The following is a 27,893-nucleotide window of genomic DNA, read 5'->3' as shown; positions in this document are numbered from 1 at the left end:
TTCTCCGGCTCCTCCCGAGGATATATATATATATATAAAAAAAAAAAAAAAAAAACAAGTTTCCGTCGTTCGCACTCAAAGTTTGACTTCGCTGAGTAAACACCACACGTCGTTGTGTTCGTGTGTGTTTTTGCGTTTGAGGTTTTAACGCCTCCGGCTGTGTGGACTTCGACTTCGCCGAGACACCTGTAACCAACACGGAAGTGTCCGTCGTCGATGAAGCCGACGGGGCCGGCGGTAAATAAATAAAAGAATTAATAAATGGCTGCCAGTGTCCGCTCCTGGCTGGCCTGAAAGGTGGTAATTTTTTTTTGTTTTCCTCTCGATATTCCTCCTGTAATGCTGTTTTGGGCCCATCCCGGGCTGTTTGTGGACGGGGACGTCTAGACCGGATTAAGCTGCCTCCTTCCTCCTCAGGACAAGGTGAGCTTGTTGTTGCTGGTAAACAACATCATCTGAACGCCATTTGTCGTGAAGTCTGCCACAACTTTTTTTTTTTTTTTTAATTATTCGACTTGAAACTCATATAATAATATTTAAGTTTTACTTTGTGCTCAAATCTCTGGAGTACTCAGTTCCGCCCCCAGTGGAGATTTTCTAACATTTCACCTGTCAGCCATACTCAGCCTATACATACAGCCAATACATTATGTCTCCCTTTTTTTTTTATGTTTCAGATGAATATTTCTTTGGAAGACATGAACTCGTCTGGTGAAAATAACTCTGTTGTCCACATGCCTTCGCTGGCTGTCTCAGCGAACTCCAACATTACCATCATTCAAACCGTGAATGGTTCAGTCATCCGGAGCCAGATGTTTTTAAACACGCTGGCTGCACAGGCCCTTTCAGGGATCTTCGTCTGGTCTGCCTTGCTCATAACGTGCCACCAGGTGAGTACATATTTAAATCCTCACGCCTGAAGAAGCAAAAATCACAGCACTAGTGAGGATTACAGTGTCAAAGTCATTTGCACTTTGTGATTTAAATGTGTAATCAGAGACGTGCGTGCTGACAGATTGCACCTCCTTTGCTGGAGGACAGAGAAACAGTCTTCCTATCCATATGCCTTACATCCCATGGTGCACTTATCATATTACCTTCCAGTACAGCGCTGGTAGCGAAAAGCCTTGGCCTAAATATTTTCACACTCACTTTGACGCTTATCTGACGTCTTATCTTGTCATGGAGAATTTCCTTCTTTGCCGCCAGGTATTATTATTTCCTCTCTCCACTTGCACTGCCCCAATGCATTGTGGGACTGCTTTGCTTACTTTAATAGTTGACAGAGGCTATCAGATTAAAATGGATGAAAAGCCTTCAGCTGATTAAAGGACAATACATGGCGAGTGCTCTTTGTCTCTGAGGGGCGGGGGTGAAGAAGAATAAATGGCTCAAGGCGGGCCACCTTTACCCAGAATCCATTTCATCGCCGTTGTAAATGAGCGTTCCCACTTGTGTGGGTGAGTTACCCACTGTGCACAGATGATGGTTTATCATTATGGTTTTATCATTTGCAGAGATTGCGGTTGGGTGCAGTGTATTATCAGCAGGGAAATCAATTGATATTGAGATAAGATTTTACAGGGTTATAAAGGATGTTTTCCCGTTTGCTGGGGTTTTAATATTCTACCGCTATAATGGCTCCCAGATTTAGCTGAATTTTATAATCTTTGTACCAAACGTGAGTCTATCGTACATGCTTAGTCAGGCAGTCAAATGCCTGTACCTGCGTGTATGTTGACGCACACATCTTATCTCTTGTGCAATTATCTCAAGAGTTGTTCTTACTTGGATAGCTTTGTAACCTTTTTAACATCACAAAGTAACAGCATGTTGCATCCTCTGATCCAAAAACTATCCCTGTTTAGGGATTTGGGACTCAACATCCGGCAAATTTGTTTCTATCTTTTTAATATATTACTTGTTTGTCCAAACACTTGGCAGCAAGACATTTTAATTGAACAAATAAACAGCAAGTGTACCAGAGGGAGAATGGAGCAGGTTTGCAACAGGCATCCTTTCTATCACTGAGAATGAAATAGTCTGCAGGGCTATTGTTGCGATGCTGGTGGTGTTTCATCTGACTTGGTTCCAGAGGATTGCTATAGACTCTGCAGCTCACATTCTGAATACTAAACACATAGACAATGACCTTAGATCCTCTTTGCTGTAAAGTCGCCAGTGGTTTTCAGACTGAAGCCTCATTTTTCTTGTAGCGCTTATTGATCCCTTGAAGCATTTGGGATTATCAGCAACAGGCTGGACTCATTTCCTACAGTATGGGTTCATCATGTTTAGCACATGGCACTGTTATCAAGAGTGCGATTAACGTAATAGACAAATACAAAAACAATGAGTCGAAATATTATTAACCTCCGCAAAGGGGGTTATGTGTCTGCTTTTCTGGTTATCATTTGTTTACAAAAAATGATAATGCATAAAAACTACCACTGAGCTGATTTGAACTTGGTTGTTGGAGGGATCAAGCATGGGTTAGGAAAGAATCCACTTAACGTTGATGGTTATTTGGCATCTCCAGAAACTATCAATTTTGACGAACAGCAGAGATTTTTTTCATTATTATTTTATTTATTTAATTTAATTTTTTATTTTTTTTTTTGTCAGTTCTCAGAAAATAATGTATGGAACTGTGAATAATAATCTCTATTTCAGTGAAAATTTTTGCCTGTTCAGGATTGTCATTGGCTGAAGTATTTGTTCTCCTGAGTGGCATTCTAGTTTAGCAGTCTATAGTGAATCATGGGTCAGGTAAGTGCTATAGATTCAGGAAGGGCACAGTTTTGTTTTTTTCAGCCAAATGGAGCACATCAGTCTAGAGTCTGCTTCACTTCACATGTAGAGATGGCCATATACATCACTCCCCCGCCCTCCACAGTAATCAGGCTTTAATGTGCAGTCTCTAATGTGCATTTAATCAAGCTGCATGTGTTGATTAGTCACACTCTGGAAGTTCAGTAGATGTTACATTTACCTTGCTCTGCCATGTGGATGTTGTTGTTTTTTTTCGGGGGGGGGGCGTTTAAAAGCTCTTGGAACAAACACCATCATAAGTCGTGAAATTGAATGCTGGCATTATATAGATCAAAGAGATTATGTCCGTGACATTTTTGAAGTTGAAATCGTGGTTGCAACCCAGAGATTTTGAAAATGGAAACAAAAAAAACTCCAACTGTGCTTTAAAGACCACTTATGTGATCAATAATTATTAAAATGGGTCCTGATAAAAGTTCTTTGTCAGTATATAAGGCAATTAATCTACTAATCAAGTGACTTTTTCTTATTCTATGAGTTTTACTTCTAATTGATTTAGAGAGTTATTGTCACTACTGAAAAGTTGCTTTAGACAGGTGTGATTACTTGTATTGCCCTCTCACTCACCATCAGTTGGGTAACGGGTAATAAGCATCATCACAGGCCACATCATCACTTACAGATGAGAGTTGAAATGTCCTTGGGTATCCGAACTAGATGCAGTTGCCATCATGTTTGAGTAGATATAAATACCAAAACCTAGATAATTGAGAATCTACACAGACAGATGAGTCATCCATAAATACTGGAAAACTATTATCTCTGGCATTGCAATAATGTTCCCGAGTCTGCTTTGGTCTCTGATAAGCACTGCTGTTCTGCATGACATCTGCAGAGGGACAATAACGCTGCAGAAATAATTTGACTGATATAAATCTGCTAGTTATGTAGTTGAAGAGGTCCTATGAGTATCAGTCAGTTAGAATTTTATTTATTTGCTCATAAATTAAATTTACATATACAACATATTTCATTCCCACACTCTTTTGGGTCAGACATCTTGCAAGATTACAGCAGCAAAATGTTGAAATAGCTTTTTTCTATTACCTGAGGGCATGAGGAGAGCGATAACTGTACTTAACTTACTCTGAAAAAGACATATTTGCTTGTGATTAGTTTGGGTAAGCCTGGCTCAAATGTGGCAAATAGTACATTTTAGTAGGGATTTTAAGATGTGGATTCATTGTCAACGTGGGGCCTGTGGGGGCGTAAAAACATTTACATCAGTCTAAAAAGTAAAGGTCAATGAAATTAATGATAATCACGTCTTTTGCCATATGCTGTGTACTCCCCAAAATGTTGTCAGCTACACTACATTACCTTTATAGAGGCCATATGGGATCGTGTGGGAGAGTTGTTCCTGGGTGTACGTCTGTGTAGCCCGAGACCTTTAATTAGCTCCCTGAAAATGAAGTTTATCTACTGATCCTACAGCCTGCATTTGTATGTGATGTTGCCAAGGTTGAATTTAAATCAGGAATGTCCTGGGAGGTCATTATAATGGACGATGGATGATGTCTTTACTTTAGACGATTTCACTGTCGCTACAGCATTTCATGGTGACAAATCTTTACACAGAGAGAGAAGTCAGAAAAAGGTTAAACTGTGGCCATAAGTGAGACCATTCAGATAAAAATATATTTGAGTGTTTGTTGTTGACTTTCCACATTATTCAGACCCTTCAGGTTTGTATTGCCTCCGTGTCAGAGTAATACACCTCACATATTACAGATATTTTTTCTTCTTTTAAAGAGGATGCTTAATAAACTGTAATCACTGCTGTTGATACCTACAGAAGAATTCAAACCTCCAAATCCCAAAGCCTCATGAGCTTTAGTTGTATTATTTTAATTGGTAAGTCTGAAAAACATGAATCAATACAATTTTTTTTTTATATATATACATATATAAAGCAGAAATTCATCCTTCTGCTCTATGGATCTATAAAAATGCTCATCACGATGTTTACTAATGTTTTTCATGTGTCTCTTACACATCTTAGATCTACACACACCTTCGGTCCTACACCGTCCCCAATGAGCAGCGCTACATCATCCGCATCCTGTTCATTGTGCCAGTCTATGCCTTTGATTCTTGGCTCAGCCTGCTCTTCATCAGCAATGACCAGTACTACGTATACTTTGATTCCATCCGGGATTGTTACGAAGGTAAACACCACGCTCCCTTTTTTTTTTTTTTTTTTTAACACTCTGTCTGCCTGATGACTTCTTTCCCTTGTGCTCCCTTATGTTTTTACACCACTGCCATAATGTTAAGTCATAATGTTTGCAAATTAATTGAAGAAAACTTCAATGTGTTATTTTAGGATGAATAATTAAATTAAAGCCTTTTTTTATTGACAATTTCTTTAAAGTAAAGCTACTAAGATTTTTGTGTACTTAATTATTATGTAAACCTTGCTTTACAGGTTGTGGTTTAATTGCTTTTTATACAGCATAACTCTAATGATGTATTGAAGTTTTAAGACCAGAGCACTTCACCGGTGGCAAAGGTGAATCATATGCAAAATGGATTACAAGTAATTTGGGAAAGGGGAAAGTAGGAAATACATTATTCAGGAGATTAGTTTCCAGTTTGCAGGCCAATTTTGTGGCTGATTGATAGTGAAGCGCATCAGAAAGCAGAGAGACTGGAACACCACCAGTGGCCACGGCTAAAACATAATGAACCTTCTCTTGACTGGACACCATCTGCATTAGCTTCATTTAATCCCTCCTTAAATAGCAACAAAGGATTAGGAAGGGATTTCCAAGACACAGAACCCCTTGGAAGCTTCTTATTGTAAGGACTGAAACATTTATTGTTCCAAAATGTAGGACTAATTATTTTTTTATCATGTGGGCGTGTTCTCCCATGAAATAATTTGACCTTTTAAATAAAGTTATACTTGAAGGAGATGAGGAATTATTCTGCAGTCAAAATCCTGTCAATTAACAAGTTCAATGCTGGGTGGAAAAGAAGTAACTCTTTCTCTTTGTGTTGCAGCATTTGTCATTTACAATTTCCTGAGCTTGTCCTTTGAGTATCTCGGTGGAGAGAGTGCAATCATGTCTGAGATTCGAGGGAAGACCATACAGTGAGTGTCCTCATTTCAACATGACGTGCAGTCTTTTTTTTAAAGTTCTACTTTTGGTTAACTGATATCTAATAGATATTATAATAACAGTGGTATGGGTTCGGCTTCATATTTATCAAGGTGCTGTGTGCACCTTACTGCCATTGAATTAGCACTTACTTTGAACACCACAGGCAAGTGCTGGCAATAAACAACTGCAGTGTTCATCTGTAACTGTCGTCCTTTATCTCCAAGCTTTTGACCACCTTCGATAGACTGTGTTTTATAGCTAACACAGCCACAGGGCGGCAGCTCTTTGCCAGCTTCTTAAGACAGTAGAGACACTAATGTTGAGTCCTGATAAACGATGGCTTTGCTTAACACCAGCCAGGGGAGACGAGGTATAAATCCTCCACCCCCCCCCCCCTTTTTTTTTTTTTAACAGTGGCTCTGCACACTGTATTGCTGTAGCATATGCTGTAGGATTTACATAGGCAATTAATATTTTCTTCATTAAATCAATAAGAACTATTAATAATTAAAGATTCTACACCTTCAGGAAAGCAGCTCACACAAAGCTGAGCCTGAATTAAGGCCGTTACTCTTAGTTTTTATTGGCAACACATGAGATGCATACCACACCATTACCATGCTCAGAGACTGCATGTCATCATATAAGCATGATAATACAACAACTATCATATCATATTTTAATTCATAATGTGCCTATTCACTTTAATATAACATATTCTCAATAATAAACTAGACTATGTTTTAGATGCTGTATAAATGCACCTCAGATTTGGAAAAGTTCTGCAGGAATCAAAGCAGAGAGCAAAAAATAGATTCAAGTGCATCAATTCTGCAGGCAAATCCCAGTTTGTTTCTCAAACATATTTGGACTGAAGGTCAAGGCTTATTTGCAAATTCTCAGCTTGCAATTGAGAAACAGGGACAAAAGAATTAGACATATACATTTGGATGGTAAGAAGACATCATTCCTGTCCTTGTGCTCCTGAAACACTCAGCTCGATGAGCCTTAGTGGGTTGTGTGGCAGCATCACAGTATTCAGAAGCTGAACTGTTACATATTGTAAATTTGACCACATTGTTGGCGATGCTATACAACTCCACAGTGTAATATTTAGTATCTCCTTGTCAGGGTACGGTGTACGCAGCTTGTCTTTCTGATTGGCTTTTGTGTAGCTCTAAATGACTTTGTCAAAGATGCTTGGCTTGAAAATATGTGGTTTCATTTTTTTTTTTTTTTTCCTGCCAATTGTCCATGACAAGATATACATAAAAGTGTAATAAAATGTCAGATTAACACGAATTACCGCAGTTTGACAGAGCCCAAGATGGCATCTTAACAAATATGTTTTTGTCTGACCAACAGTCAAAAACTACAAATGATTGTACTGAAACTACAGTTGGTTATAAAAAAAAAAAACCTGCCAATTTATTTTCAGGAACAAACAACTGCCAATATCTCAAGCAAACACATTTTTGTGGATTTGTTTATGGCTTTCCAGTGCTTAAAACATCTGATGTGTCACTTTTGATTTGATAAACAATTTGTTTTTTGTGGATTCAAAGGTCAAGCTGTCTGTATGGTACCTGCTGCCTGGTTGGTATGAGCTACTCCATCGGCTTTTTAAGATTCTGCAAACAGGTGAGCATCAGACATTCCCTTATCTGTTCTGCAGATGGTCTATTTGATCACATAAATAAATAAATTTTCAAGCATTGAAAACAATGATGTGTTTTTAAAAAAAAAACAAAAACAAAAGTGGTGTAAATTACCATTTTGTCCAGGTCTCCAGGCTGCCTAAAAATGACAGCTGTTACAGAGAAGAAACAAAAGAAATTGAGGCCAGGTGAAAGTGGCCTGATAATATACACAGAGAAAAGATATGAGCTGTCAGCGCAGAGCTCTCTCCCAGTGCCTTGGGGTGCTGTGCAAGTTCCCAGTCTAATGCTGATGAAAATTGAAACAGAGACCTATGTCTTCCAAGCAAAATAAATACTGAAATGAACAATTTTTTTCGGGATTTTATAAGTGGCAAGTGATAAACACTCAATATAAGTTGACGAGAACATGATGTGAACTGTTTTAAAAGGAAAACCATGCATGTTTTCTCTGGTGGCATTTCAGAAAGACACAGTTGAAATATAATTTTCTGTGAAAGATCGATTGAAGATCAGCCGAGCAGATTTTTAAAAACAGCACTGTGCTAAAACTTTTGTAGTCTCTTAGATGGAGTCAAAGTGTGAAAGTGGAGGTTTTCTTTGTTTTTGTAAGCAAACTCATTCTCATTGTCATTCATGGAACCAAGTTTTATAAATTGAATCATTGACTGCTTCAGAAGTTATTTAATGCAGGCCAACTCCCATTAAGCAAGGAACTAACTGGATTTGAAATAATGATTAACTTCTGTTGCACATATTAATTTATTCTAACATAACTGTGGCAGGACCATATTTTATTGATCACATCGTCATGTGGTTTGCAGTCAGAACTCTTTAGAGTGCCCTTGATGAGAGATGACTTCAGATGAGCTAATGTCTCATCCTGGGCTGTGGTGGAAATATCTTCTAACAACTTCTCCCAGACAACACACAGGACACAATCTGAGAAGTCTGATCTACACAGGGTAGAAGACATCAAAAGTCTTTGCACATTTTGGGGAAGTTTATGTATATGATTAGAAGAGAGGTTAACAAATGAATCACTGATAGGGGAAAGCAGCTTAGAGTTATGGTTGACCTCGGAGATAAGGTTAGGAGATGAGCCCTTGCATCCTAAACTGTTCTTTGACATTTCAGGTTTCAATTTTAAGTCCTTTATCATATTGTTAGTCACAATTGGGCCATATTTTCCCTAATCTGTGGACTCAATCAGCAGCTGTAATGCAGTGCACTTGGGTGCGGCCAAGTATTTATTTTTTATTTTTTTGTATTTATAGCATAAAGCAGGCAGGAACTGAGAATGCATGATTAGTATATACACATTAATGTAATCTACAGAATCTGTAAGGGGAGCTGGGTGGCCAATCACAAAATCTCATCCTATTTAAAAAAAGAAATCACCCAAACATAACCCCCAAATACACCTTCAACACACAAATGCAATTATACACTTACCTGTGACCGTAATGGGACTGAAGCTACAGTAAATGATGTAAAAACAAGACGTGTTTATAATTCATGTGTTACCCTAGTTCTTTTTCTTTTCTTCAACATCAATAAGAATACGGAATGCTCCACACATCTCTGGCTGTTTTATTTAAATTTTTATTCAAAGGGTTTTCTTCTACAAGAAATGCAAGCGTGGACAGCAGCACAGAGCTAGGGGGAGCAGCATGAAGCAACAGGACAACAAAAACAATGGCCTAATGGTCCAATACGGAGATTAATTATTGAGGTGTACAATCAATTTAGATAAATCAGCTTCTGAGCTGTGTTTGTAATAAACAAAGCTTATGGGGTGTTGCTGATAATTGGGACTCATGAGAAATCAAAAAGTCAGTTCTGTCGATTGTGACTACCACTGAGCTATTGCAGTGAACTGGTAAAAATGAAAACCGAAAGAAGATGCTTCAGGTCAATTGAGTCTGTGAATTCTTAATAAAGCATTACAATGGAAAATGTTGTGGAGCTGCTGACAAAAAACTTGCAACGCTTGTCATGAATCTAGATTTTGCAAATCATCATAAATTCCGATGAACCAAATTTGCAAAAGAGCAGAGTGAGTCAGAGCAGAAGAAAGTAGTTTAATATTTCTCCTTATCTTACATCTGTGTCACGCAGCGTATACTGACATTCAGTCATTGCTCCAAGTTCATATTTCTCTGCAAGTAATGAATTCATATTAGTCAGAATCCGTGGTTAAGTTTTAATCCACCGCCATAATGAACGCACATTGTGTTTTGACTATCAATCATGTCAGGGAGTATCGCACTGAATTTCTTTTGCTTTAAGGATATTCACAGTGACAAGCTGGCACGAGAACAGGCATAGAGCAACCAAAGATTGTCAGGACTAAAAAGTAAAAAGTACATCAGTTAAATAAATGAGTATTGATCTCATTCTGTTAATCCCACCATGGACTCCAGCCATTCAAGTCAAGTCAAATGCTTCATCACTGCTGCAGCTTCCTGTTGCCTCACATCAGCATTGAGGCAGCAGATTCAGATGAGTTATTTCTCAGCATCAGGGCAGAAAAGGCCACTTTAGTAATACTCTATTCTGTTTGATTTCTGACCTTTTTAGAGTTGGTATTTTAAGTCTTTCAATAGTTTAACATTTGAGGCAAACGTATTTGCTGCATTTTTTTTTTTCCCAACTGCCAAGAGTTTTCTTATTGACATTATTGAAAATAGAGAAATCATTCTCCTGCACTACATTTTTAGAGCTTGCTAATTAATAACTACTTCTTTAATCTGCATAAGCAAGGCCGTTTAAAATGAACAAGTGCCTGTTTTATGAGGGATTATTGGCAGGGCCATTTCTTGGCTCTGAGCACTTGTTCCAGTATGTAACCACAGACACTCCAGGAAGTAACTGCCATCCTCTACGATGGACTTGTCATTTTCAAAATAAAGTTTAGTAACAAGTTGGTGAGTGATTTTCAGAGCTGCTGATCTATGTGTTAACCTTAACGGGCCAATTTAAGAGTGCCAGATATTTTGGATAGCCAGAATGTGAGGTACTGTATTTCCTAAAATGTCACACTATTCCTTTAAATTGCATTTTTAAGATAAGATCGAGATGACATCTGAAAACAGACAAAATAGCAGTAGCAGGTCCTAAACTTAATGGAAATACTATTAATTACTATTACTATTAATAATACTATTATTAAGGGGAAGGAGACAGAGCCACTGGTTAGGCTTAAGGAATCAATACAATGCTTGTTGTCAATCAGCAGTTAGAGATTGTTTCTGCTTAACTGGATAAATAAAGAGATTCTCATGTCCATCTTCATCCTTCATCATTATTCTTCCTATGCTCTCCCTTGTTTGTGGGTCTCATCCTGAGTTGTTATGTGTTCTCCAGGCGACACTCCAGTTCTGCGTCGTCAAACCCATCATGGCAGTCATCACCATCATCCTGCAGGCCTTTGGCAAATATCATGATGGAGATTTTAGGTGACCGACATCACTCACTGTTGTTCATTCTTCATGTAGCCGACAGGTTCATTTGCTGTATTCATGCATATGGAAACAATTCACAAACAGAGATAATTATATCACCTTCTCACAGCAGGCACGGTGACAATGCTTGATCTTTATTTCAACCTGAAAGTTATACTTTCAGAATTTTGCAGGTACTCTGCTGCATGTTGGCCCAGGTTTATCACTCTCCTCACTATAATCACAACCTCTTGGGTTCCTATCTGAAATAAAAACTCAAGAGCTTTTGCAATATGAACTAAAATAATTACATTGCACATTTTCTTCAGAAATGTAGTAAGTGTTCTGCGATGAAGACCCTAATTCTCATTGTGTTACTCTCGGTGAAGCACAGTATTAAGCAAGATATATCATTTCATTTAATGAATTTAAAGAAATGAAGAAGTTATGTTTTATTTTTGGATGTCATTTGATTCAAAGACTTGGGATAGGTTTCAGACTAATAAATTTAATTCTGCTGTATTTCGGTGCTTCATATGAGCCAGGAAGGTTTTCAACACAATATGGAGAGGGTGATACTGTCAGTAATATTTAGTCTTTAGAGTGTAATCTAAAGCCATAAAAACTGCATTTTAGAGGCTGTTGGACTTATTTCCAGTTGCTCTTCTCCGCCTCTTAGCTCAGTATCTCTTACTGAAGAGTCAGCTGTGACAACACTTGTTTCTAAACTTGTCAAGAAAAGCACAGAGTTCAATAAGGGCTTGAGAAAGAACTTTCCAATCATCTTTATATTGTCACCCTCTCACCATTGAGCCAAAATACAGACACGCTCATGCTTATTACTCTATATACTCTAACAGCAAAATTCGCTGGCAGCATGTCTTTCTTTAAACTCTGTGGCAAGACTCTAGTGATTCAGATTGTTTATTTATGTGCTTTCATCCAGCCCCACCCTCTACACTGCACAGGAGTAATTAATGTAGTCACAGCTGAGTCCTCAGAGAGGCTCTCCAGAATGCAAAGAGGGTGGAGTGGCAGGCTGACAATAAGACAAGTCTGTCTTTTTATCAGATATATTCTGAAATAAAAGGACACGCAGAGTCCTTATTAATTCCTCTCCAGGTGTCCACACAATATGGCTGAGAACATCATCAGATGTTAGGCAGCAGTTTCCTCTTTCAGAATCAAAAATCAGAATTGGAAATTGTTTTATTGCCAGGTTTGTGTGTGTCCGCCCGACTATTAATAAATGGAGGCAGAACAAACAAGTTTCAGAGTTAAAAACCTTTGTCACATGATCGCAGTCAGGGAGAAATATCATGTATTTTAACTTTCCCACCTCTGTTTCTCTGCAGCGTGAATGGAGGATACTTGTATATCACAATCATCTACAACTTCTCAGTCAGCCTGGCCCTCTATGCTCTCTTCCTCTTCTTCTTTGCAACAAGTGACCTGCTCAGGCCATTTGAGCCGGTGCTCAAATTCCTCACAATAAAATCAGTCATCTTCTTATCTTTCTGGCAAGGTAAGCACCCCTACCTGTCCTCCCCTTTCAGTACTTGTACATTATAGTATGAATTGATGAAGATGTTGCTTCTTTGCAGGAATGGTCCTCGCCATCCTGGAGCGCTGCGGGGTCATCCCCAACGCACTCGTCATCGACGGACATGAGGTTGGTGCTGGCACTGTGGCAGCGGGCTGGCAGAACTTTATAATCTGCATTGAAATGTTCTTTGCGGCCATCGCACTCCGATACGCCTTCACCTGCACCGTCTACCAGGAGAAGAAAAATGAAGTGCCAGGTAAGCGCTGTGAAGAAGTTTGACTTGTCGCCTTTCCCTTCTGCCCCTACATACTAAGTTTTGACACATGCTTACTGTTAGCAGTAACAGTCGTCACAGTGCTGTTTTGCAATTTTTGCAGTTAATCATTTTAAAGTTAGTTTTACTTTATTCTAACTCATAACCCTGGCTGGGGTGTCAAAATTTTACCCGTTTTTTTTTTTTTTTTTTTTTTTTTTTTTTTGGTGTGTGTGCTGTGCTGTTGTGAGCTGTGTGTCAATCAGGTTGCAAGTCAGAGGGGGCAGCCATCAGCCTAGGGGCATGCATTGTTACACATGGCTCAGAGGACTGCAGCCATTAAGGCAAAGCGGAGGAAGATGAAGAGAAGTTCAAAGTACAGTACAGTAACTATTGGCAGCCCCTTGATGTCAATGCTGCTTCCAAGTAAAAGACAAACGGAAGCCAAGGGAAAAGCCCTGCATGGTGACATCAATCATTCAGCCCCTGTTTCCTGTTGTAGGAAACGCTCTGTCCCCTCAAGCTGTTCAGTATGCAGGTGTAGTGAAAAAGATGAAGAAAAAAAAAAAAAAAAAACATTTCCCTATCTGCTTGATGTGACTGTTTTGTTTATTTATTTATTATGAAAATATTAATCGAAGAACTAAAAGATTTTATCCCCAGAAGAAATCTATTATTCATCTTGTTGTCTGGTTGAAGAATAATAATAATATTGAGCTGCTTTGGATGCGTTTTTGGTTTTCTTTCTGCTTAGTTTTGGTCATTCTATATAAGACTCTGGCTCTGCTTCTGCACCCGTCCACCCTCGGGTTCTGATGTGTGCGATTGCAGAGGATGCGACATCTCTGGTTTACCCATTCCTCTGCTTGAGCCCTGTGGACCAGGCTGTAAGGAGAAACTCAGCAGACCATGCCTAACTGCCTTGTACCCCCACTCAGCCTCGCCCTCCTCTTGGCCATATCCAATCCAGACCGCGCTGCCAGTGACTATGAAGCACTGGGCTAGAAATGTCACCCACTTTTCTTTCCATACTTTCTTTCTATTTTGGCTTGGACCTGGCTGTGACCTGGCTCACAGCTGGGGGGGAGAGGGTGGCTGTGAACGCATTCCACTATAGACTATAGCGGCTCACGATAAGGCCGTAATGAAAGAAATAAATCATGCTTATTTAGTGATTTTTAATTTTTGTTGTTTTAATGTCATACTTAAACCCCCCCCTGGTCGCCCCAGCCGAAGCATCATAGCAGTAATATCAAAAGTATCATGTAGTTCTGGCATCTTGAAGATTGAGCTGTCTTTTGCGTACTGTAAATATGTTAGGTTGTTCGAAGATGTGCCCTTGAGCTATGGGAATTCATTTTTTAATTTTTCGCTTTTTCATCAATTAATAATGAATTTAAAATATAAAATATTCATCAGCATTTTATCCAGAAAACACCTCAACCCAATTTATGAAGCCAATATACTGCCAAGACATACAGGCAGTCTCCTTGACAACCACTCCCTCCTGTTTGTGCTCAGATGTCCAGATTTGCTTCGATATCAGACATTTAAGCCTGCAACATCGCAGCATTGTTGTGTGACTGATTAATTTCCTGGTTTTCTGCAGAGAACCTACCCCCAATGCAGAGCATCTCCAGCGGTCTGAAGGAGACCATAAACCCTGGAGACATGGTGCAGGATGCCATCCACAACTTCTCTCCAGCCTACCAGCAGTACACCCAGCAGTCCACACAGGAGGTGGTGCAGCCAAGCACCAACGGAAAAGTGGCCACCGGCAACATCAGCTCCCGCAAGTCTGACAAAATCATGCTGATTACATCTGATGATGAATTCTAGGCATACGTCCAGGGAGATATGGGTGTTTGTGTCTTTGCCACCCGTATCTCTGGACACAGCTGTATTACTTATCACACAGAGCTGAAAGAAATCCAGGTGTTTAATTATCATTGTTTCAGTATTTAAAATGGGCTGCCTTTTTCTGACCTGTTTTAATAAGTAATTCAAACAACAAGACAAAAAGTCTTATTAATAATAATTATAAAATTGATGACTCAAAGAACAGAGAACTGATCTACCAACGTCTTCGCTGTAACAATCGCAGTCACCCCCGCTGTGTCAGAAGTGTGGAGCTTTTCTTTCTCTTTAAATGAAGCTGCTGGGTGTTCAGCAGCCTCCCTGATCCCGACTCTGTTTCTGTCATCACGTCAGCGCTTGCTCTCTGGCCGTGTGAAGCGTGTTCCTCTGATTCACATCGGTTTCAAAGGGAAGATGATTAATATGTGACTCCAGGTGGGGAGCAGTGAAGCCGGCGACAGCTGGGGATGACACTTTATGGACCTGGTCTCGCATCTGCTTGTTTGAAGTATTTGCTGAGCATTCCTCTGCATGGTTTCCTGACAAATAGAAGGATACGCTCAAAGACACATTAGTTTTGGAGCAGGCACTTCAAACTGCAGTGTGTAGCATTTTGCTTTGTATCTACCATAGTGTAGACAAATTGGATAACCCTTTCTCCTATGAATGTAGGAGTTGCGTTATTCTCATTAATTTTCCCAGCATGCTCAAGAGTGCAATTCAGTGCAACAAGGCTATCATCAGATGTTAACAATTAGTCTTTGTGCAGCCTCTACACTATTTACATGGCTTTTGGAAGAGGCTTTTTGTGTTTGATGTGTTTGCACCAACATTGATCTCCCAAGGATTATGAAAAGAAACGTGTGCAGAATCTGATTGTTGTAAACTGTGGTTTTTAAATATATTTTAATTTGTATCAAAAGAAAGTGAATTATGAATCAGAAAGATCTTAAGTATTTAATATTTTCAGTTCAGTTATAAATTATGACATTCAGGAATGTTGTCCATGTTTGTCACATGGCTGACAGAGCTTACGTTAATTATTGAGGGCTAATTTAATGTAGCTGTAGTTGGTTGGATTTTGATACTCTTGTGCCAATGGTAACTTCCTTCCCGGGAAATTAATTCGTAGTTGTGTACATTGTAATTGCAGCAATGTAATTCCTTTTCAGTACTGGTGCAAAATAAATATTTTTTGCTTCTGTAACTTGCATGAGAACAGAGCAATTGTGCAGCTGTTGATAGGAGGGGAAAAAAGCTTTATTTGAAAGTACAAAAACAGACACAGCAGACCTATTTATAGGAATAATTTACCATCCTTTAAATCAGAGCAGAAACAAATACATATTTTATTTGTACATGAGGGTAGTTCATTGAGAAAACATGTAAATAGATGAATGTAAAATAAAAATAATTTAGGTGGTTTTTTTGTAATAAAATTACACAAATCAATGAAATAAATATAAAATATATATATGAGCAGAATAATGACAAGCTGTGGAGGGTACATACTCAGCCTTTGCTGCCTTGTTACTATCCTTGCTTACAATCACTCATCATGAAAGTAGGACAAAGAAAGCCGCGCATTTCTAATGTACAACTTTAACACAGAAACTGCTGCTGTTGATTTAACATTGCATGTATAGCATCCATTATTTCACCCACAACCAAGTAATGCATATAATGCTCCATCCCCACTCATCGAGCTTTATTTGAGTTTGGTGGCACAAACAATCGCTTCGATCTGCAATTCAAAAACTGACTTTCTGCACGGCTAAAGTTAAATTCTACAGGCTTGTAGAGCTGGCAAAGCTTGTGTTTGTGTGTGTGTGTGTGTGTGTGTGTGTGGAAGCTTATTTACCCAAAGGCATGTTTTCAGGAAGAACTCTCAATTTCATAACCTTGAACACAGAGTCAAGATATGCAAGCAACCAACTTTCTGGATACATTGCTATGGTTCATATAAAAATGTAAAATAACCACTGATATCTTAAACAGTTCCATTATAGCTCCTGGGTATAACAAGAAAGAAGGCTGCTCAGACCAGTTTGAGTAAACATTCACGGCAGGTTCTGTTTATGCTTCTTTTTTACCCATAAACTATTTATTTCTGGATAATACCCTCAAAGGTTATTCGATTTGCTTTTATTTTTGTTAAAAAAAAAAAAAAGTGCCTTGTAGAAAGTGTGAATTTTATTTTAGCTAGTGGTGCCTCAGAGCAACACGAGTTTGAGAGCATGAATGGACCTGCTGGGTCACACTGGATTTAACAACAGAGAGGTTTGTCCTTTAATTGTTGCACAACACAGAAAAAGATAGCTTTTTAGACTTTGGGCTTTTTTTTTTTTTTTTATATATATATATATAATTTTTTTATTTTTTCAGAGGCTGTATTCACTTTAGATCCAAATACAGTAATAAGTACTAAAATGAAAACAATGCCTCGTTTAGGCTAAAAACAGCATTTATGTTTGATCCTTTCTCACGAGAGGTCATCTTAGCATCGCTATGCTGAAGCAGTATGTTCTTATAAGGTACTGTGCTGAAGATGTCTTATGTAAACATGTACTGTGTTTCTATAAATTCCTCTGACTCTGCGACCTTAAACTTAACAGGTCTCTGTGGATAGTTTGTAGCAGCTTTGGACTTACTTTCAGGTAAGTGTTCTTGGCAGTTACAAAAGCATTACCATCATCATTTGAAAGAAAATCAACTGTCATCTTTAGAAAAGTTTACCAAATCTACCTTAGAGAGTCCACCATGACATGTGGGATAATTCGTTTCTAATCTCTAAACTAAATACTTAAATCCAAAAGGGCTCATATAGGAACTGAACATGTGTTAAATATGAGGCAGTGCTCCTCTTTTGAATGACGACACCAGTTTCATTACTTGAGATCTTTGATATGGGTGCTTGGCTGTAGATGTTTGGAGTGAATTAGAGAGAGTTTGACATGCTTCATTACAGTTTAACTTTTTTTTTTCTCCAATATTAATGTAGGTGCCACATTTGTTTATTTGTCTGTCTTCGGGTGTTGGGTCAGGTCTTCACAGGTGGCAGTATACCATTTTTCTATATAAGCACGGGTGCTGGTGATGGAGGAGGAGTTTGGAGGTGGAAGGTCATGCGGTTTTTACCGCTCATGCAGCCGGTTTCTTTTGTTTGGTTTTCATCATTATCCCAACATTATTTATTTTTGCATCCATATAATAACTTATCTTTTTTTTTTCTGATCAATAAACGGGAACATCACCCAAAAGTGGAAACGTATGGACATTGTTTCAATAGAGTAGGAAAACAGACTCCCACCTCACCATGAACGACTAAAGGAGGACAGTATAGTCGCTATAATTAAAAAAAATTTTATATATAACATGAGGGAAGCACGTGTGCTCACTAAGAATGTGAAATAGCAGTCAAACTCATTCCTGTTTTTAAGCGTCTCATTCTTGACCTTTTTAGAGAAAATTTGCTTCAGCCTGTATGTAGCCCTAGTCATTGTCCAATTTTTGGATTAGACAAATAATAAATGTGCAGAGAAGAACTATTCGGGGGTTATAAATACAAAGAAGAATTTAAGTTATGAGAATAGTTTTCTCATTGTAAATGTGAATACAACTTATTCCGAGAAAAAGGTCAGCGTCAACATATTTAGACTTCAAAGAATGATTACATAATCACACCACTCCCAGGATAGTTAAAGGCATAAATATAGAAAAATATATAATATATGCATACATCATATATATATATATATATATATATATATAATGTATGCATATAAAACTAGGTAACAGAAAGAGAACATAGGTTGTATCAACATAGAAACCAAGTGAAAATACAAAATAAAGAGTAAGAACACAGCAATGCCCCTGCTTTCAAAATCACAGCAGGTTGTACAGCAGCAAAGTTCCCCACACTGTTCTTTAGAACTATGGAACAGGGGAAGAACAGTCATGTCCTCTTAGCCAAGAGAAAATCCTGACCTGAACAATCTCTATTGACTTCACTCCGAATTAGGAATGGATCCTCGTTAAGAACGGCTTTTCTTCCTTTTGTTTTTGTTTTTTTTTTTTTTCAAGTGACTTTCATATTTAAATATCTCAAAACATACAATAGGACGAAGGTGTTCACTGCATTTAGCTGTTGTGACACCGCTGTTTCTAGAGATGGGCGTCAGGAGTTCTCTTGCCGAAGAGCGTGTCAAAAAGCAAAGTACATAGCTACTGTTTCAGAGTGACCAACACCGGCAGCAGCACTTCTCGTGACCCAGAAGTAGGAATGATTTTCTATTTGGACGGAGTTCTCAATGTACAGTAACAACGGAAGCAGTGGCAAGCTTTATCATATCTGTAATATACAGGAAGTAAGTTGAATTACAATTCACTTGTAAAGGCCTCTCTCATTACATTATATCCAATATGGATTACCTACCAAAGAGTGGCATATAAAGGAGAGAGGCAGAACATCGCCCAGTAAGTGCTGTGGCATACATAGAGTACACCATCCTCATGTACACAAGGCTAAATGTGGTCTCACCACATATTATCATACACTTAAGCCTCAGTAACTTCAGAAATGCAAAAACAGCTTCTGTCATCTAATCCTAGGGCTCACTTTCCCCGGTGAATTGTTCCCTTTTATACTGCATCTTGACAGTTTTCCTTTAAGTGCTATAAAATGAGAGACTGGGCGATGTCAAATCTGCTGCGTTCAAACAAATCGCTCCCAAGATTATTCAGTATTACCTTTCACATTACCATTTGAGTTCCTCTCAAGTCGACCTCTCCAATCAAATAACACTTCAGATCTGTTCAAATCAAGTATAATTCAACTCTCGTGCTTTTTAAAATGTTCTATGCAGAAACTGAATAATTTCTTGAGTCAAAGGGGGCCAAAGAGAAACCAGCAGAATCACACGCTGTCTTCAGCATCAACACTTCGCAGCCCCACTGACAAAGTCCACCTCTTCCTCGCTGAGCTCGCACGCTTCATGGACAGGCCATGACAACAGCGCTTTGATGATGCACCAGATATGCTGCCTTGAAATCTGAGCTATCCGACACAGACGCGATGCAGGTGTCTGCGAGCCGGGTGGCCAGAGATGCACAAAAACAAGCTCGAGAAGAGTTGCATAGAATTTCTGGGGAATGGAGTTTCAAAGTTGCCAAACTAGTCAAAAATTGATCTGCGAAATTAGTTTTTCTTCGAAACAATCTTCCAGCTTTGACTCCTAAATACTAAATCGGCTATTAGGCATGAGAGAACACCAAGGCAAAACTTTGTATACTATAACTAAGGCTGTTACACTCTTTGGTCGTAATGCCGACCTCCTAATGGACCACAAAGAGCCATGTGGAGGATTGGTGATATATATATATAAATCCTTTTTTTGTTTTTACTGCTTAGTACCTTCAGCAAGAGAAGAAGAACGTGTCAGTCAAAGAATCTGCTGCTGTGTTTGGCTGCTCTTGAAAGCACGTTGGCTCTAAAGGGCTGCTCATCCGACTACAACGTTGGAACAATTATATCTTCTGTATGTTAAACTGCATGCGAGCTTCTAATTTATTTAGATCCTTTTTAAGGCAACGGCTTTAAAGGCTTTTGGGAAAAGATTTGGAAATAGCTTCAGTCACATATACGCCACTTAAATCTCTCTGGTTTCTGCTTAATAAAAAGAAGTATTAAAGCTGTTCTAGGCCACTGCTGCCACATTAAGGCATGTCAAACACTTCTTCACACTGGAGCTAAAGCAAATCTCTGCTCTAAGTCAGGGACGTAAGGTCACAGAGGCCCATTACCCTGCCGGTGCTGGGGGTCTGGGAGGGGGATTTGCACAGTGCACAGACAAAGTAGATTGTATAACAGAGACAAAAAAAAAAAAAAAAGGGAGGGAGACGGAGTCGTGAATTCAGAATAACATCACATCTAAGTTGCCCACCACGTCCCATCCCTCAGTCTTAACTACTGAGCGTCCTCTCAGTACGGGATGAGCGGGTTCGGGCTGGGTCAGAACCGGCAAGGACCAGGCAGGAGAACGCTGAGCCCAGTCCTGTCAACACTAGGAGGGGGCAGAGAACGGGGTCTGGTTGGAGTTGTTGTGGTTGGCGGACTTGACAATGGTGATGACGCTGGTGGTGGCCACTTTGCCCGGCGAGAGGGGCCCGCGGGTCACAGTCCGGGCGAAACACTGCAGGGCCTCGTACTTGGCCCTCAGGGCATCCAGCTCCAGCCTCATGCTGGCGTTCTCGCGGGCCAGCTTGTCCACTTCCTGCTGCAGCTCTGTCTTTTGTCTCTCCAGCTCCTCCTTCTGGGTGACGCGTTTGATGCGGCAGCTGGCGGCGTAGCCACGGTTCTTCAGGGTCCGCCGCCGCTGCTTCAACCTCACGACGTCCTCCTTGGTCAGCCCACGCAGGTGCTGGTTGAGCTCCCGCACGGACATGGCCACCAGCTCATCGTCGCTGAGCGCCGGGGCATTCTCACCCGCCTCCTTCTTGACCTGCAGGACAACGGCCAGAGGATGAGAATCCAGAGCATGTCTGGACGTGAACTTTAGTCCCGTAGGACCGACCTCGGGCCTCTCACACTCACCTTTAAAGCTTTGCTCGTCTTAAAATGAGTCGTCATTCCCTGCATGCAGACAACTGGCCTGAATCTCACAGGAGACACTGAGAAGAGAAGAAGAAACTGTGACTACACCTTCAATTAAGATGTTTACTTCCATACAATTTAAAGCCATGCACGTTTATTTTAAATATATAAGCTCGTCTAATTTTGCAAATACAGTCTCAGCTACATTTTAGGGGAAAGTATTGAGCTTTCTCGTGGCCCTTTTAAACTTTTTTTTTTTTTTAATCCCTTTGATTCTTTGGCTGGACTCCTCCACCAGCGTTGAGTTCCACAGTGGAGAAAAACTGACGACACACCCTGATCCTTTCTCCCCATGTAACTTCAGAACACAACAACACTCCTGTGTGAGTTCACGTGCCAATATTTGTGTTTGTGTGACGGCGGAGGAGCCATAATGGGCCAGTAGAGGGCGCCATGCCACCATTAAACACCAGCACCGGAGCGCCCCATCATTTGCTTGTAAGAGGAGGGAAGCTTTGACAATGTAGTTCACCAGACCAAGCAAGATCAGCAACAGGTTCTCCAGGTTCTCCCTCCCCCCCCCCCCCCATGGAAGCTCTTTGGCTTTATTGTTCTGTCTTTATTTTATTTTTATTCTTTTTTTTTTTTTTTTTGCAGGGGCAGTTTTTAGAAGAGCCCCCTCTGTGGCTCATTACATTCGGGGCACATGCAAAAACAGAGCTGTGATCCTGTGAGAGGCTCACATCTCCCCCCCCCCCCCGGACCTGCAGACCAGCCTGACTACGAGTGCACTGTTCCATGCTCCGCTGCTGCCATGGAAACACCCCACCAATGGGCGTGGGAGTGTGAGTCACATGGCCACCGAAATGGATAAACAAGTCTCATTCATAACCACAAACTGCTTCACGGCTTCGCACGGCGACTCGTCCCGGTAAACCGGGAGCGTGCTGCGAGAGAAATAAGTCGTAGTGAAATAAAAGTCGGCTTGCATCGTGGTATGTCTCTTGTCCCCTGATCTAGGATGCCTCGGATCATCAGAGAGACATTTACAGTTAGGCTGAACTTTACAGGGCCGTAGATATGCATGTGGAAACATTCCTGCAGATAGAGTGTCACGGTGAAATACTTTCCTTTATAGTCACTGGTGTATTTTCTGCTGTGAGACAATTGTAGTCGATCGATTTAGGGCCCCTCGGATCCTCTTACACCGGGCTTTCCTGAGCTGCTCCATGCCCTTATTTAACTCTGCTGGATATATTTAGCTCGCGGTGCTGACACAAATTTCTGCCAACTAAACAATTTAAGCGAGTTTGCGATAAGCGATACATCAGCGAGGAGGAGGAGGAGGAAGGGGGGAGTCTTCTCTGCAGGCCCGAAAAGCCGGAGCAATCGTGGAAGAAAATACTCTGGGTGTGGCTCTGCCTTTTTTTTGGGGGGGGGGGTATTTATCACATTTCCATTTCACAGTGCTAACGTGGGGCTTTGCAGACGCTGAGAGAAAATCACCGTGTGATAAAGGACAGCTGAACCTCGAGCCGTCTGTGGAGAGATTTGGACGGCATCTGATGTCTCGGCAAACAGTTGCACAATTAAACATTTCACAACCTTCTGATAAAGACGGGAAAGTCAAACGAAGTATTCCTCGACAGCAGGTTGGCCCAAACAGCCCGATTTCAGCGGTGTTGCGTCACATGGGGGGTCCCTGGGTATATTCCTGGTGAGAATCATGGAAATGCGGTGTGGGGGCTCCCTCTCTTCATACAAGAGGCCTCCAAACCTGTTGAAGAGGCCAGGCTGCTTCCCTGACATTCTTTAGGCATGTGCTTTATTTTTGATTTGCAACTCACACAGACAGAGCTTTCACGCCCCCCCCCCCCCCCATCAGAACTAAAAACAAGCAGCTACATCAGACGGCCAAAACCTCTGAGGCTTCGCCGCACAGACAAATCACGGCTTCTCATTCTGGCTTTGGTTCTTCCACAACACCAAGAAGAAGGAGTTGGGTGAAAAAGCACCTCAAAGGGGGGAGGAGGAGGAGGAGGAGGAGGAGAAAAAAAAAAAAAAAAAAAACAAAGCCACAGATGGCGAAGAAGAAAAAACACATTCCTGAAAGAACACACATGTGCAAACCATCACATGCACAGAGGCGAATCTTCAGAGAGGGAACATGAAGTCTGGATGTGTCCTGTGATGCACTCAGCTCTTTGTGGGGGGGGGGGGGGGGTTCAGACGATCCCACTTGTAAAACAACGGCTGCAAAATTCACAAAATGTCTGGAATTCAGACGAGTCGCACATCTTTCGCTTGCCCAAACAAGCACATGTGCGCTGCAGTCCTCCACCTGTCTCTGATGAAGGACCTAAGCAGAACTGTCTATCTTTCACTTTCCTCCTTCTCTCACCCACCGAAAAATGAGGATAAGTAACCAGGAGACACTGAATAACGAGCTAAAAAAAAGGCCATCGTCACAACAACGTATAAATAACTATTACACACACACACACACACAATTCGTGGTTATTCTTACAGTTAAGCCAGCGTTTTATTTGATGTGGAAAGCTGCTGCTTTGTTCGCTGGGCGTGCACGTCTCTTTGAAGACAAACTTACCCTTTTCAACACTTCTTTCCAGACAGCAGGAAAACAACAACTACGTCTGTTTACACCAACTCTCTATGAACCCGTGCAATTTTTTTTTATTATTATTATTATTATTATTTTGTTGTTTATATATTTAAAGTCAGGCATCTGGCCAAGTTCAAGGCTGAACTTCAGTTCCAGCAGGTGACCCCCGGGGGCCCAGACCTTCCCTAAAATAAACAGCATGTCAAAGACTCCTGCGCTCATGCTTCAGTGATAAATGCCGAGTTGGCTTGTGTGGCCTCTTCGTTTTCCTTTCTCTTCTCACTAGGTTAAGCGGAATCACAGTCTGATGCATTCCTCTCACAAAGCTCCTGCTTTTCTTGCACTTTTCTCGGGGAGGTGCAAAGATTTCGCCGCCCAGCGCAGCGCAGCGCATTTGGTAAGATATTATGCGAAGGAAATGGAGAGCATAGCTGAGCGGTGACTCACGCTGTTTACTGGTAAAAAAGGACAAACCAGCGGCAGGGAATCACACCCTCCCAATCTGACGTTTCCTGGAAAATCCCGTTGTTTCGTGGGGAGGAAGGAAAAGTACAGAGAACCTTGGAAATGGTTGGCATGAGCGCCGGAACGTTTGTGCGGAAAGGGAGGAGAGCTCAGCAATTATCTGAGCAGAGATATTCTCCCAGACAGGGACACTGGGACATTAGAAATGCCAAGAATGCAAAAAAGACATACCTGTGCAAGTTTTTACGACCTGGGAAACAAAAACATGGGAAGCATAGGGGAAATGTTAACACCCCCCCCCTCCCCCTTTCCTCCAGAAGTTACATTACATCACATTTGACATTTTTCAGCCTGACACATCAAAACAAACCAACAACTTTAGTTTAAAACATTTCTAATATTACAGCACGCAGTCTCCTTCAAAACAACAGGCTCCACCAGTTGCGTAACCGGATGTGGAAGCAGGATCGCACATTTTGAATGGTGTCGCGGGTTTGTTTGCGTTTTGCTGTCAACCTGCAGTTTGTTGAGTCGTGTCGGAATGTGGAAAGTTTCCAAGGAAAGGGATCAACGTTTGAATCAGCAAGTCAGCAACGAGGAATCCCCCACCTCACCTTCCTCCTCCCCAAGAAAACAACAACAACAACACGATTACACAAAATAAACAAACGAGTGAGCTGAACCATAACGAGGTGAAATCAGCAGGTTGGGATCCAGTCGCTGACAGGAAAGGAGGAAAAGACAGGATGCAAATCACAGTGGGTGGCAGACAGAGCAGCCTCAGACACAATAAACCCACAACAGACTGTATACACTCCGCTTGGCATGTTCGACTGTGTGTAAACTCACCAGCTTCCAGAGTCAATAATCAAAACCCTACATATTTTTTTTTTCCAGTAAAAAGAGCAAAACACGCCACAGCGAACGTGCGTCCTGTGACTCATCTCAAACCTAACCACAGTTATTTCACTTTCACAATACCCCGCCACCACAAAAATGTTGTGCCTTCTGTGTCACTTTGATTAATCACCACAGACCAGCAAAATGAAGAATGGTGCACAACTGAGCTGTGTCCCGTGTCTTCATGGGAATTTCTCCCAATGTGCCTTGTCACTGTCACACGCACACACGCTCACTGCGATGGCTAAATGAGTCAGCCACTGTAACTTCTCTATCCAGAGAACACATCATCACTTTGGAGATTTAACCACATGGTAGCCCCATGACAGGAGAGGAGGAGGAGGAGGGGGGGGGGGGTCTGAAACTAACACTCACTGTAGCACCCACCAAAGACAACAGTGAATCAGAAAAGCCCCCTGGGGCACAAGTGACCAACTGAGTGGAACAAGTTAGTTTAAGACAAATATTTTCCATTTATTAATCACGATGATCTTAAGAGTTCAAAAGTCCATGGACACAGGATAAACAACAGGATCAGCAGCAGCAGTGTTTCTGAGATACAAAAAAAAAAAGAAAAATGTTGCTATTAATAGGAAATACTCCAATTCTGTTATCTTTAAATCAGAAGATTTACGTGAAGCAGGAATCACAGCTAAACTCTGAGATAAGATAAAGACATTTCTTTCCTCCTGGGTGATTGAGTATTTGTGGAAACATGCACTCCCCCGGCTGTTTGGTGACTGCTTGTTTCTCCTGTGTAGGCCAGTCAGCCTTGGTGGTCTGACTTCCCATCGTGCCCTTTGTCCCACATGTCTAAAATGCAGACCACGTGTTGTTTCCAATGTCAAAAGTAGGCTGGTATTATTTTTTGCATTGCATGAAGAAACTCCCGCCTTGAAATGAGCAACAGCGCAAGAATTAAGAGGAGAATATGGAAATTATAACTAATATGTACCCCCCCCTCCTTAAAAAAAAGCCTCTTTTAAATTCATTTATCGACCAATTCCCCCCAAAACTAATCGGAGGGTCGCTACGAAGAATCCCCAACAAACAAAAAGCACATTTTACCCCAACATCTTCCAGTCACTGGGGCTCAGGGCTGTAACATTATTCCTGTCACTTTGCCGTCGATTTTCTTTTTTTAATCTAAAAAAAGCAACATTGTGAGATAAACCTTTCATTCAATGTGTTGAATAAACCACGAGGTCAACTTTCCTGAGCTCCTTTTGGTCGTTAAAACCGTCAGTTTAGACTAAAATAGGAATTAGAGAAGTAGAAATGAGTCAGCCAATAATTTTAGAAGAACTATTTTCGCCGCTTTTTTCTAAGAACAAGCTGTTTTGTTTTGTTTTTTTTTTTTTTTTGATTGGGGAGGGGGGTTGTTGTGTTATGTTATGTTACTCCAACACAACACGTGTCCGCACTAAACAATCTAAAAGTCAAAAGCAACTTTCACAACAATCCCAACTGGGATCAACCCTCAAACCCCCCCCCCCCCCAAAAAAAAAGGTCTACACGTCCAACATGACGAGCGTTTTCATAAATCCCGCTTTGCAATAAATATCTCCCGACATGTCACCGTGAGAAACTTTAGGAGTTTGGTAGGGAACGTCAAAACATCTCCACATTTCTAAAAAAAAAAAAAAAAGAAAAGAAAAAAAAAGAAACAAGCTCACCTCTGTGGACGGGCCGGACCGGACCGGAATGTGTGGGGTTTTTTTTTTTATAATAATAATAATAATAATAATAAAATCAAAGTGTGGAGTAGATCCCAGACGGAGGAGAAGCGGTAAGCTGTCCGGCGCTCCGGCGGCGGCGGATCTTCGGACTAAATTAAACTACAAAACAACAACAATGTACCAACATTCCACGCTCCGCTTCCGCAAGCACTCACGTCACCGATTCCTCGTGACCGCCCCCTCCATTCATGAAAATAACTTTCTGCTGACGTCAGTCTGGGAAGGGAGGGGGGGGGGGGGGGCTGGTGAGGGGAAGAAGGTGGGGGGTCCCATAAATAGAAGATAGATATTGCTGGCGACTGCTTTTGCTTACTTTACAAAACCAGTCTGTACAAAGTCACAACAACAACAACAACAATAACCAAACAAAAATAAAAGCAAGCAGATAAATAAGACTCAAAGTGCTTATTGTCATACGTACAGTAAAGAAATGTGTTTCCCTGTACAATGAAATCCTTCTTTGATGTCCACAATGAATGTGCATATTTCGAAAAAGATAAATAGAATAAAAATAAAAAAAGCTTTTTAAAAAAAATAGGATAAAAATGGGACAATCTCAAGCAGCAATAGAAATATAATACAATAAAGAGAAAAATGAATAGAAACGCAAGAGAAGCATAATAATAATAATAATAATAAATCTCTCTCTCTCTCTCTCTCTCTCTCTCTCGGTCAGGTCTACACTACAGGGGATTCAAAAAATGTGCATTAACTGGGAGGAAAAAGTGCCTCCTCCCTTCGTCTGACTCTGGAGCAGCATTCCTTTCCCGAGGAAAGTATGTGCCGTAGTAGCCCAGCAGTCACAGGATTTTCTCTTATTTTAACTGCACTATTGCCAGTCCAGTCACGTCACGGGCTATTCTGGGTAATTAAGT

The 27,893-nt window shown here is 40.7% G+C and overlaps 2 protein-coding genes across 2 annotated transcripts; one reads left to right on the top strand and one right to left on the bottom strand.

Annotated features, from left to right (window-relative positions):
- On the top strand, positions 1-17,039 carry tmem184a (transmembrane protein 184a). The gene is made up of 10 exons (XM_029507723.1): positions 1-237; positions 388-423; positions 678-890; positions 4,835-5,000; positions 5,839-5,929; positions 7,505-7,580; positions 10,967-11,058; positions 12,399-12,568; positions 12,648-12,845; positions 14,452-17,039. Exons 1-10 carry the CDS (start codon positions 217-219, stop codon positions 14,679-14,681), a joined length of 1,293 nt encoding a protein of 430 aa, XP_029363583.1. The 5' UTR covers positions 1-216; the 3' UTR covers positions 14,682-17,039.
- mafk (v-maf avian musculoaponeurotic fibrosarcoma oncogene homolog K) lies at positions 17,036-27,076 on the bottom strand. The gene is made up of 3 exons (XM_029507724.1): positions 26,956-27,076; positions 21,292-21,368; positions 17,036-21,199 (listed from the first exon to the last, which is right to left on the bottom strand). The coding sequence occupies exons 2-3, from the start codon at positions 21,334-21,336 to the stop codon at positions 20,762-20,764; spliced, it is 483 nt and encodes a 160-aa protein (XP_029363584.1). The 5' UTR covers positions 21,337-21,368; positions 26,956-27,076; the 3' UTR covers positions 17,036-20,761.
- Between the last annotated feature and the right edge of the window lie 817 nt (positions 27,077-27,893).

The sequence above is a fragment of the Echeneis naucrates genome, chromosome 8 (genome assembly GCF_900963305.1).
Source record: "Echeneis naucrates chromosome 8, fEcheNa1.1, whole genome shotgun sequence".
In the NCBI taxonomy this organism is placed as follows: Eukaryota; Metazoa; Chordata; class Actinopteri; order Carangiformes; family Echeneidae; genus Echeneis; species Echeneis naucrates.
The sequence above is the reverse complement of the archived record's forward strand: the minus strand, read 5'-3'. Positions and strand labels throughout refer to the sequence as shown.

What these genes read in the sequence shown, in the direction of transcription:
- mafk (XM_029507724.1), bottom strand. Translation starts at nt 21,336, where the DNA reads ATGCAGGGAATGACGACTCATTTTAAGACGAGCAAAGCTTTAAAG. An exon ending in AGACGAGCAAAGCTTTAAAG is followed by an intron (nt 21,200 to 21,291) that starts GTGAGTGTGAGA and finishes GTTGTCCTGCAG; the next exon opens with GTCAAGAAGGAGGCGGGTGA.
- tmem184a (XM_029507723.1), top strand. Translation starts at nt 217, where the DNA reads ATGAAGCCGACGGGGCCGGCG. An exon ending in CTTCTTATCTTTCTGGCAAG is followed by an intron (nt 12,569 to 12,647) that starts GTAAGCACCCCT and finishes GCTTCTTTGCAG; the next exon opens with GAATGGTCCTCGCCATCCTG. An exon ending in GAAGAAAAATGAAGTGCCAG is followed by an intron (nt 12,846 to 14,451) that starts GTAAGCGCTGTG and finishes GGTTTTCTGCAG; the next exon opens with AGAACCTACCCCCAATGCAG.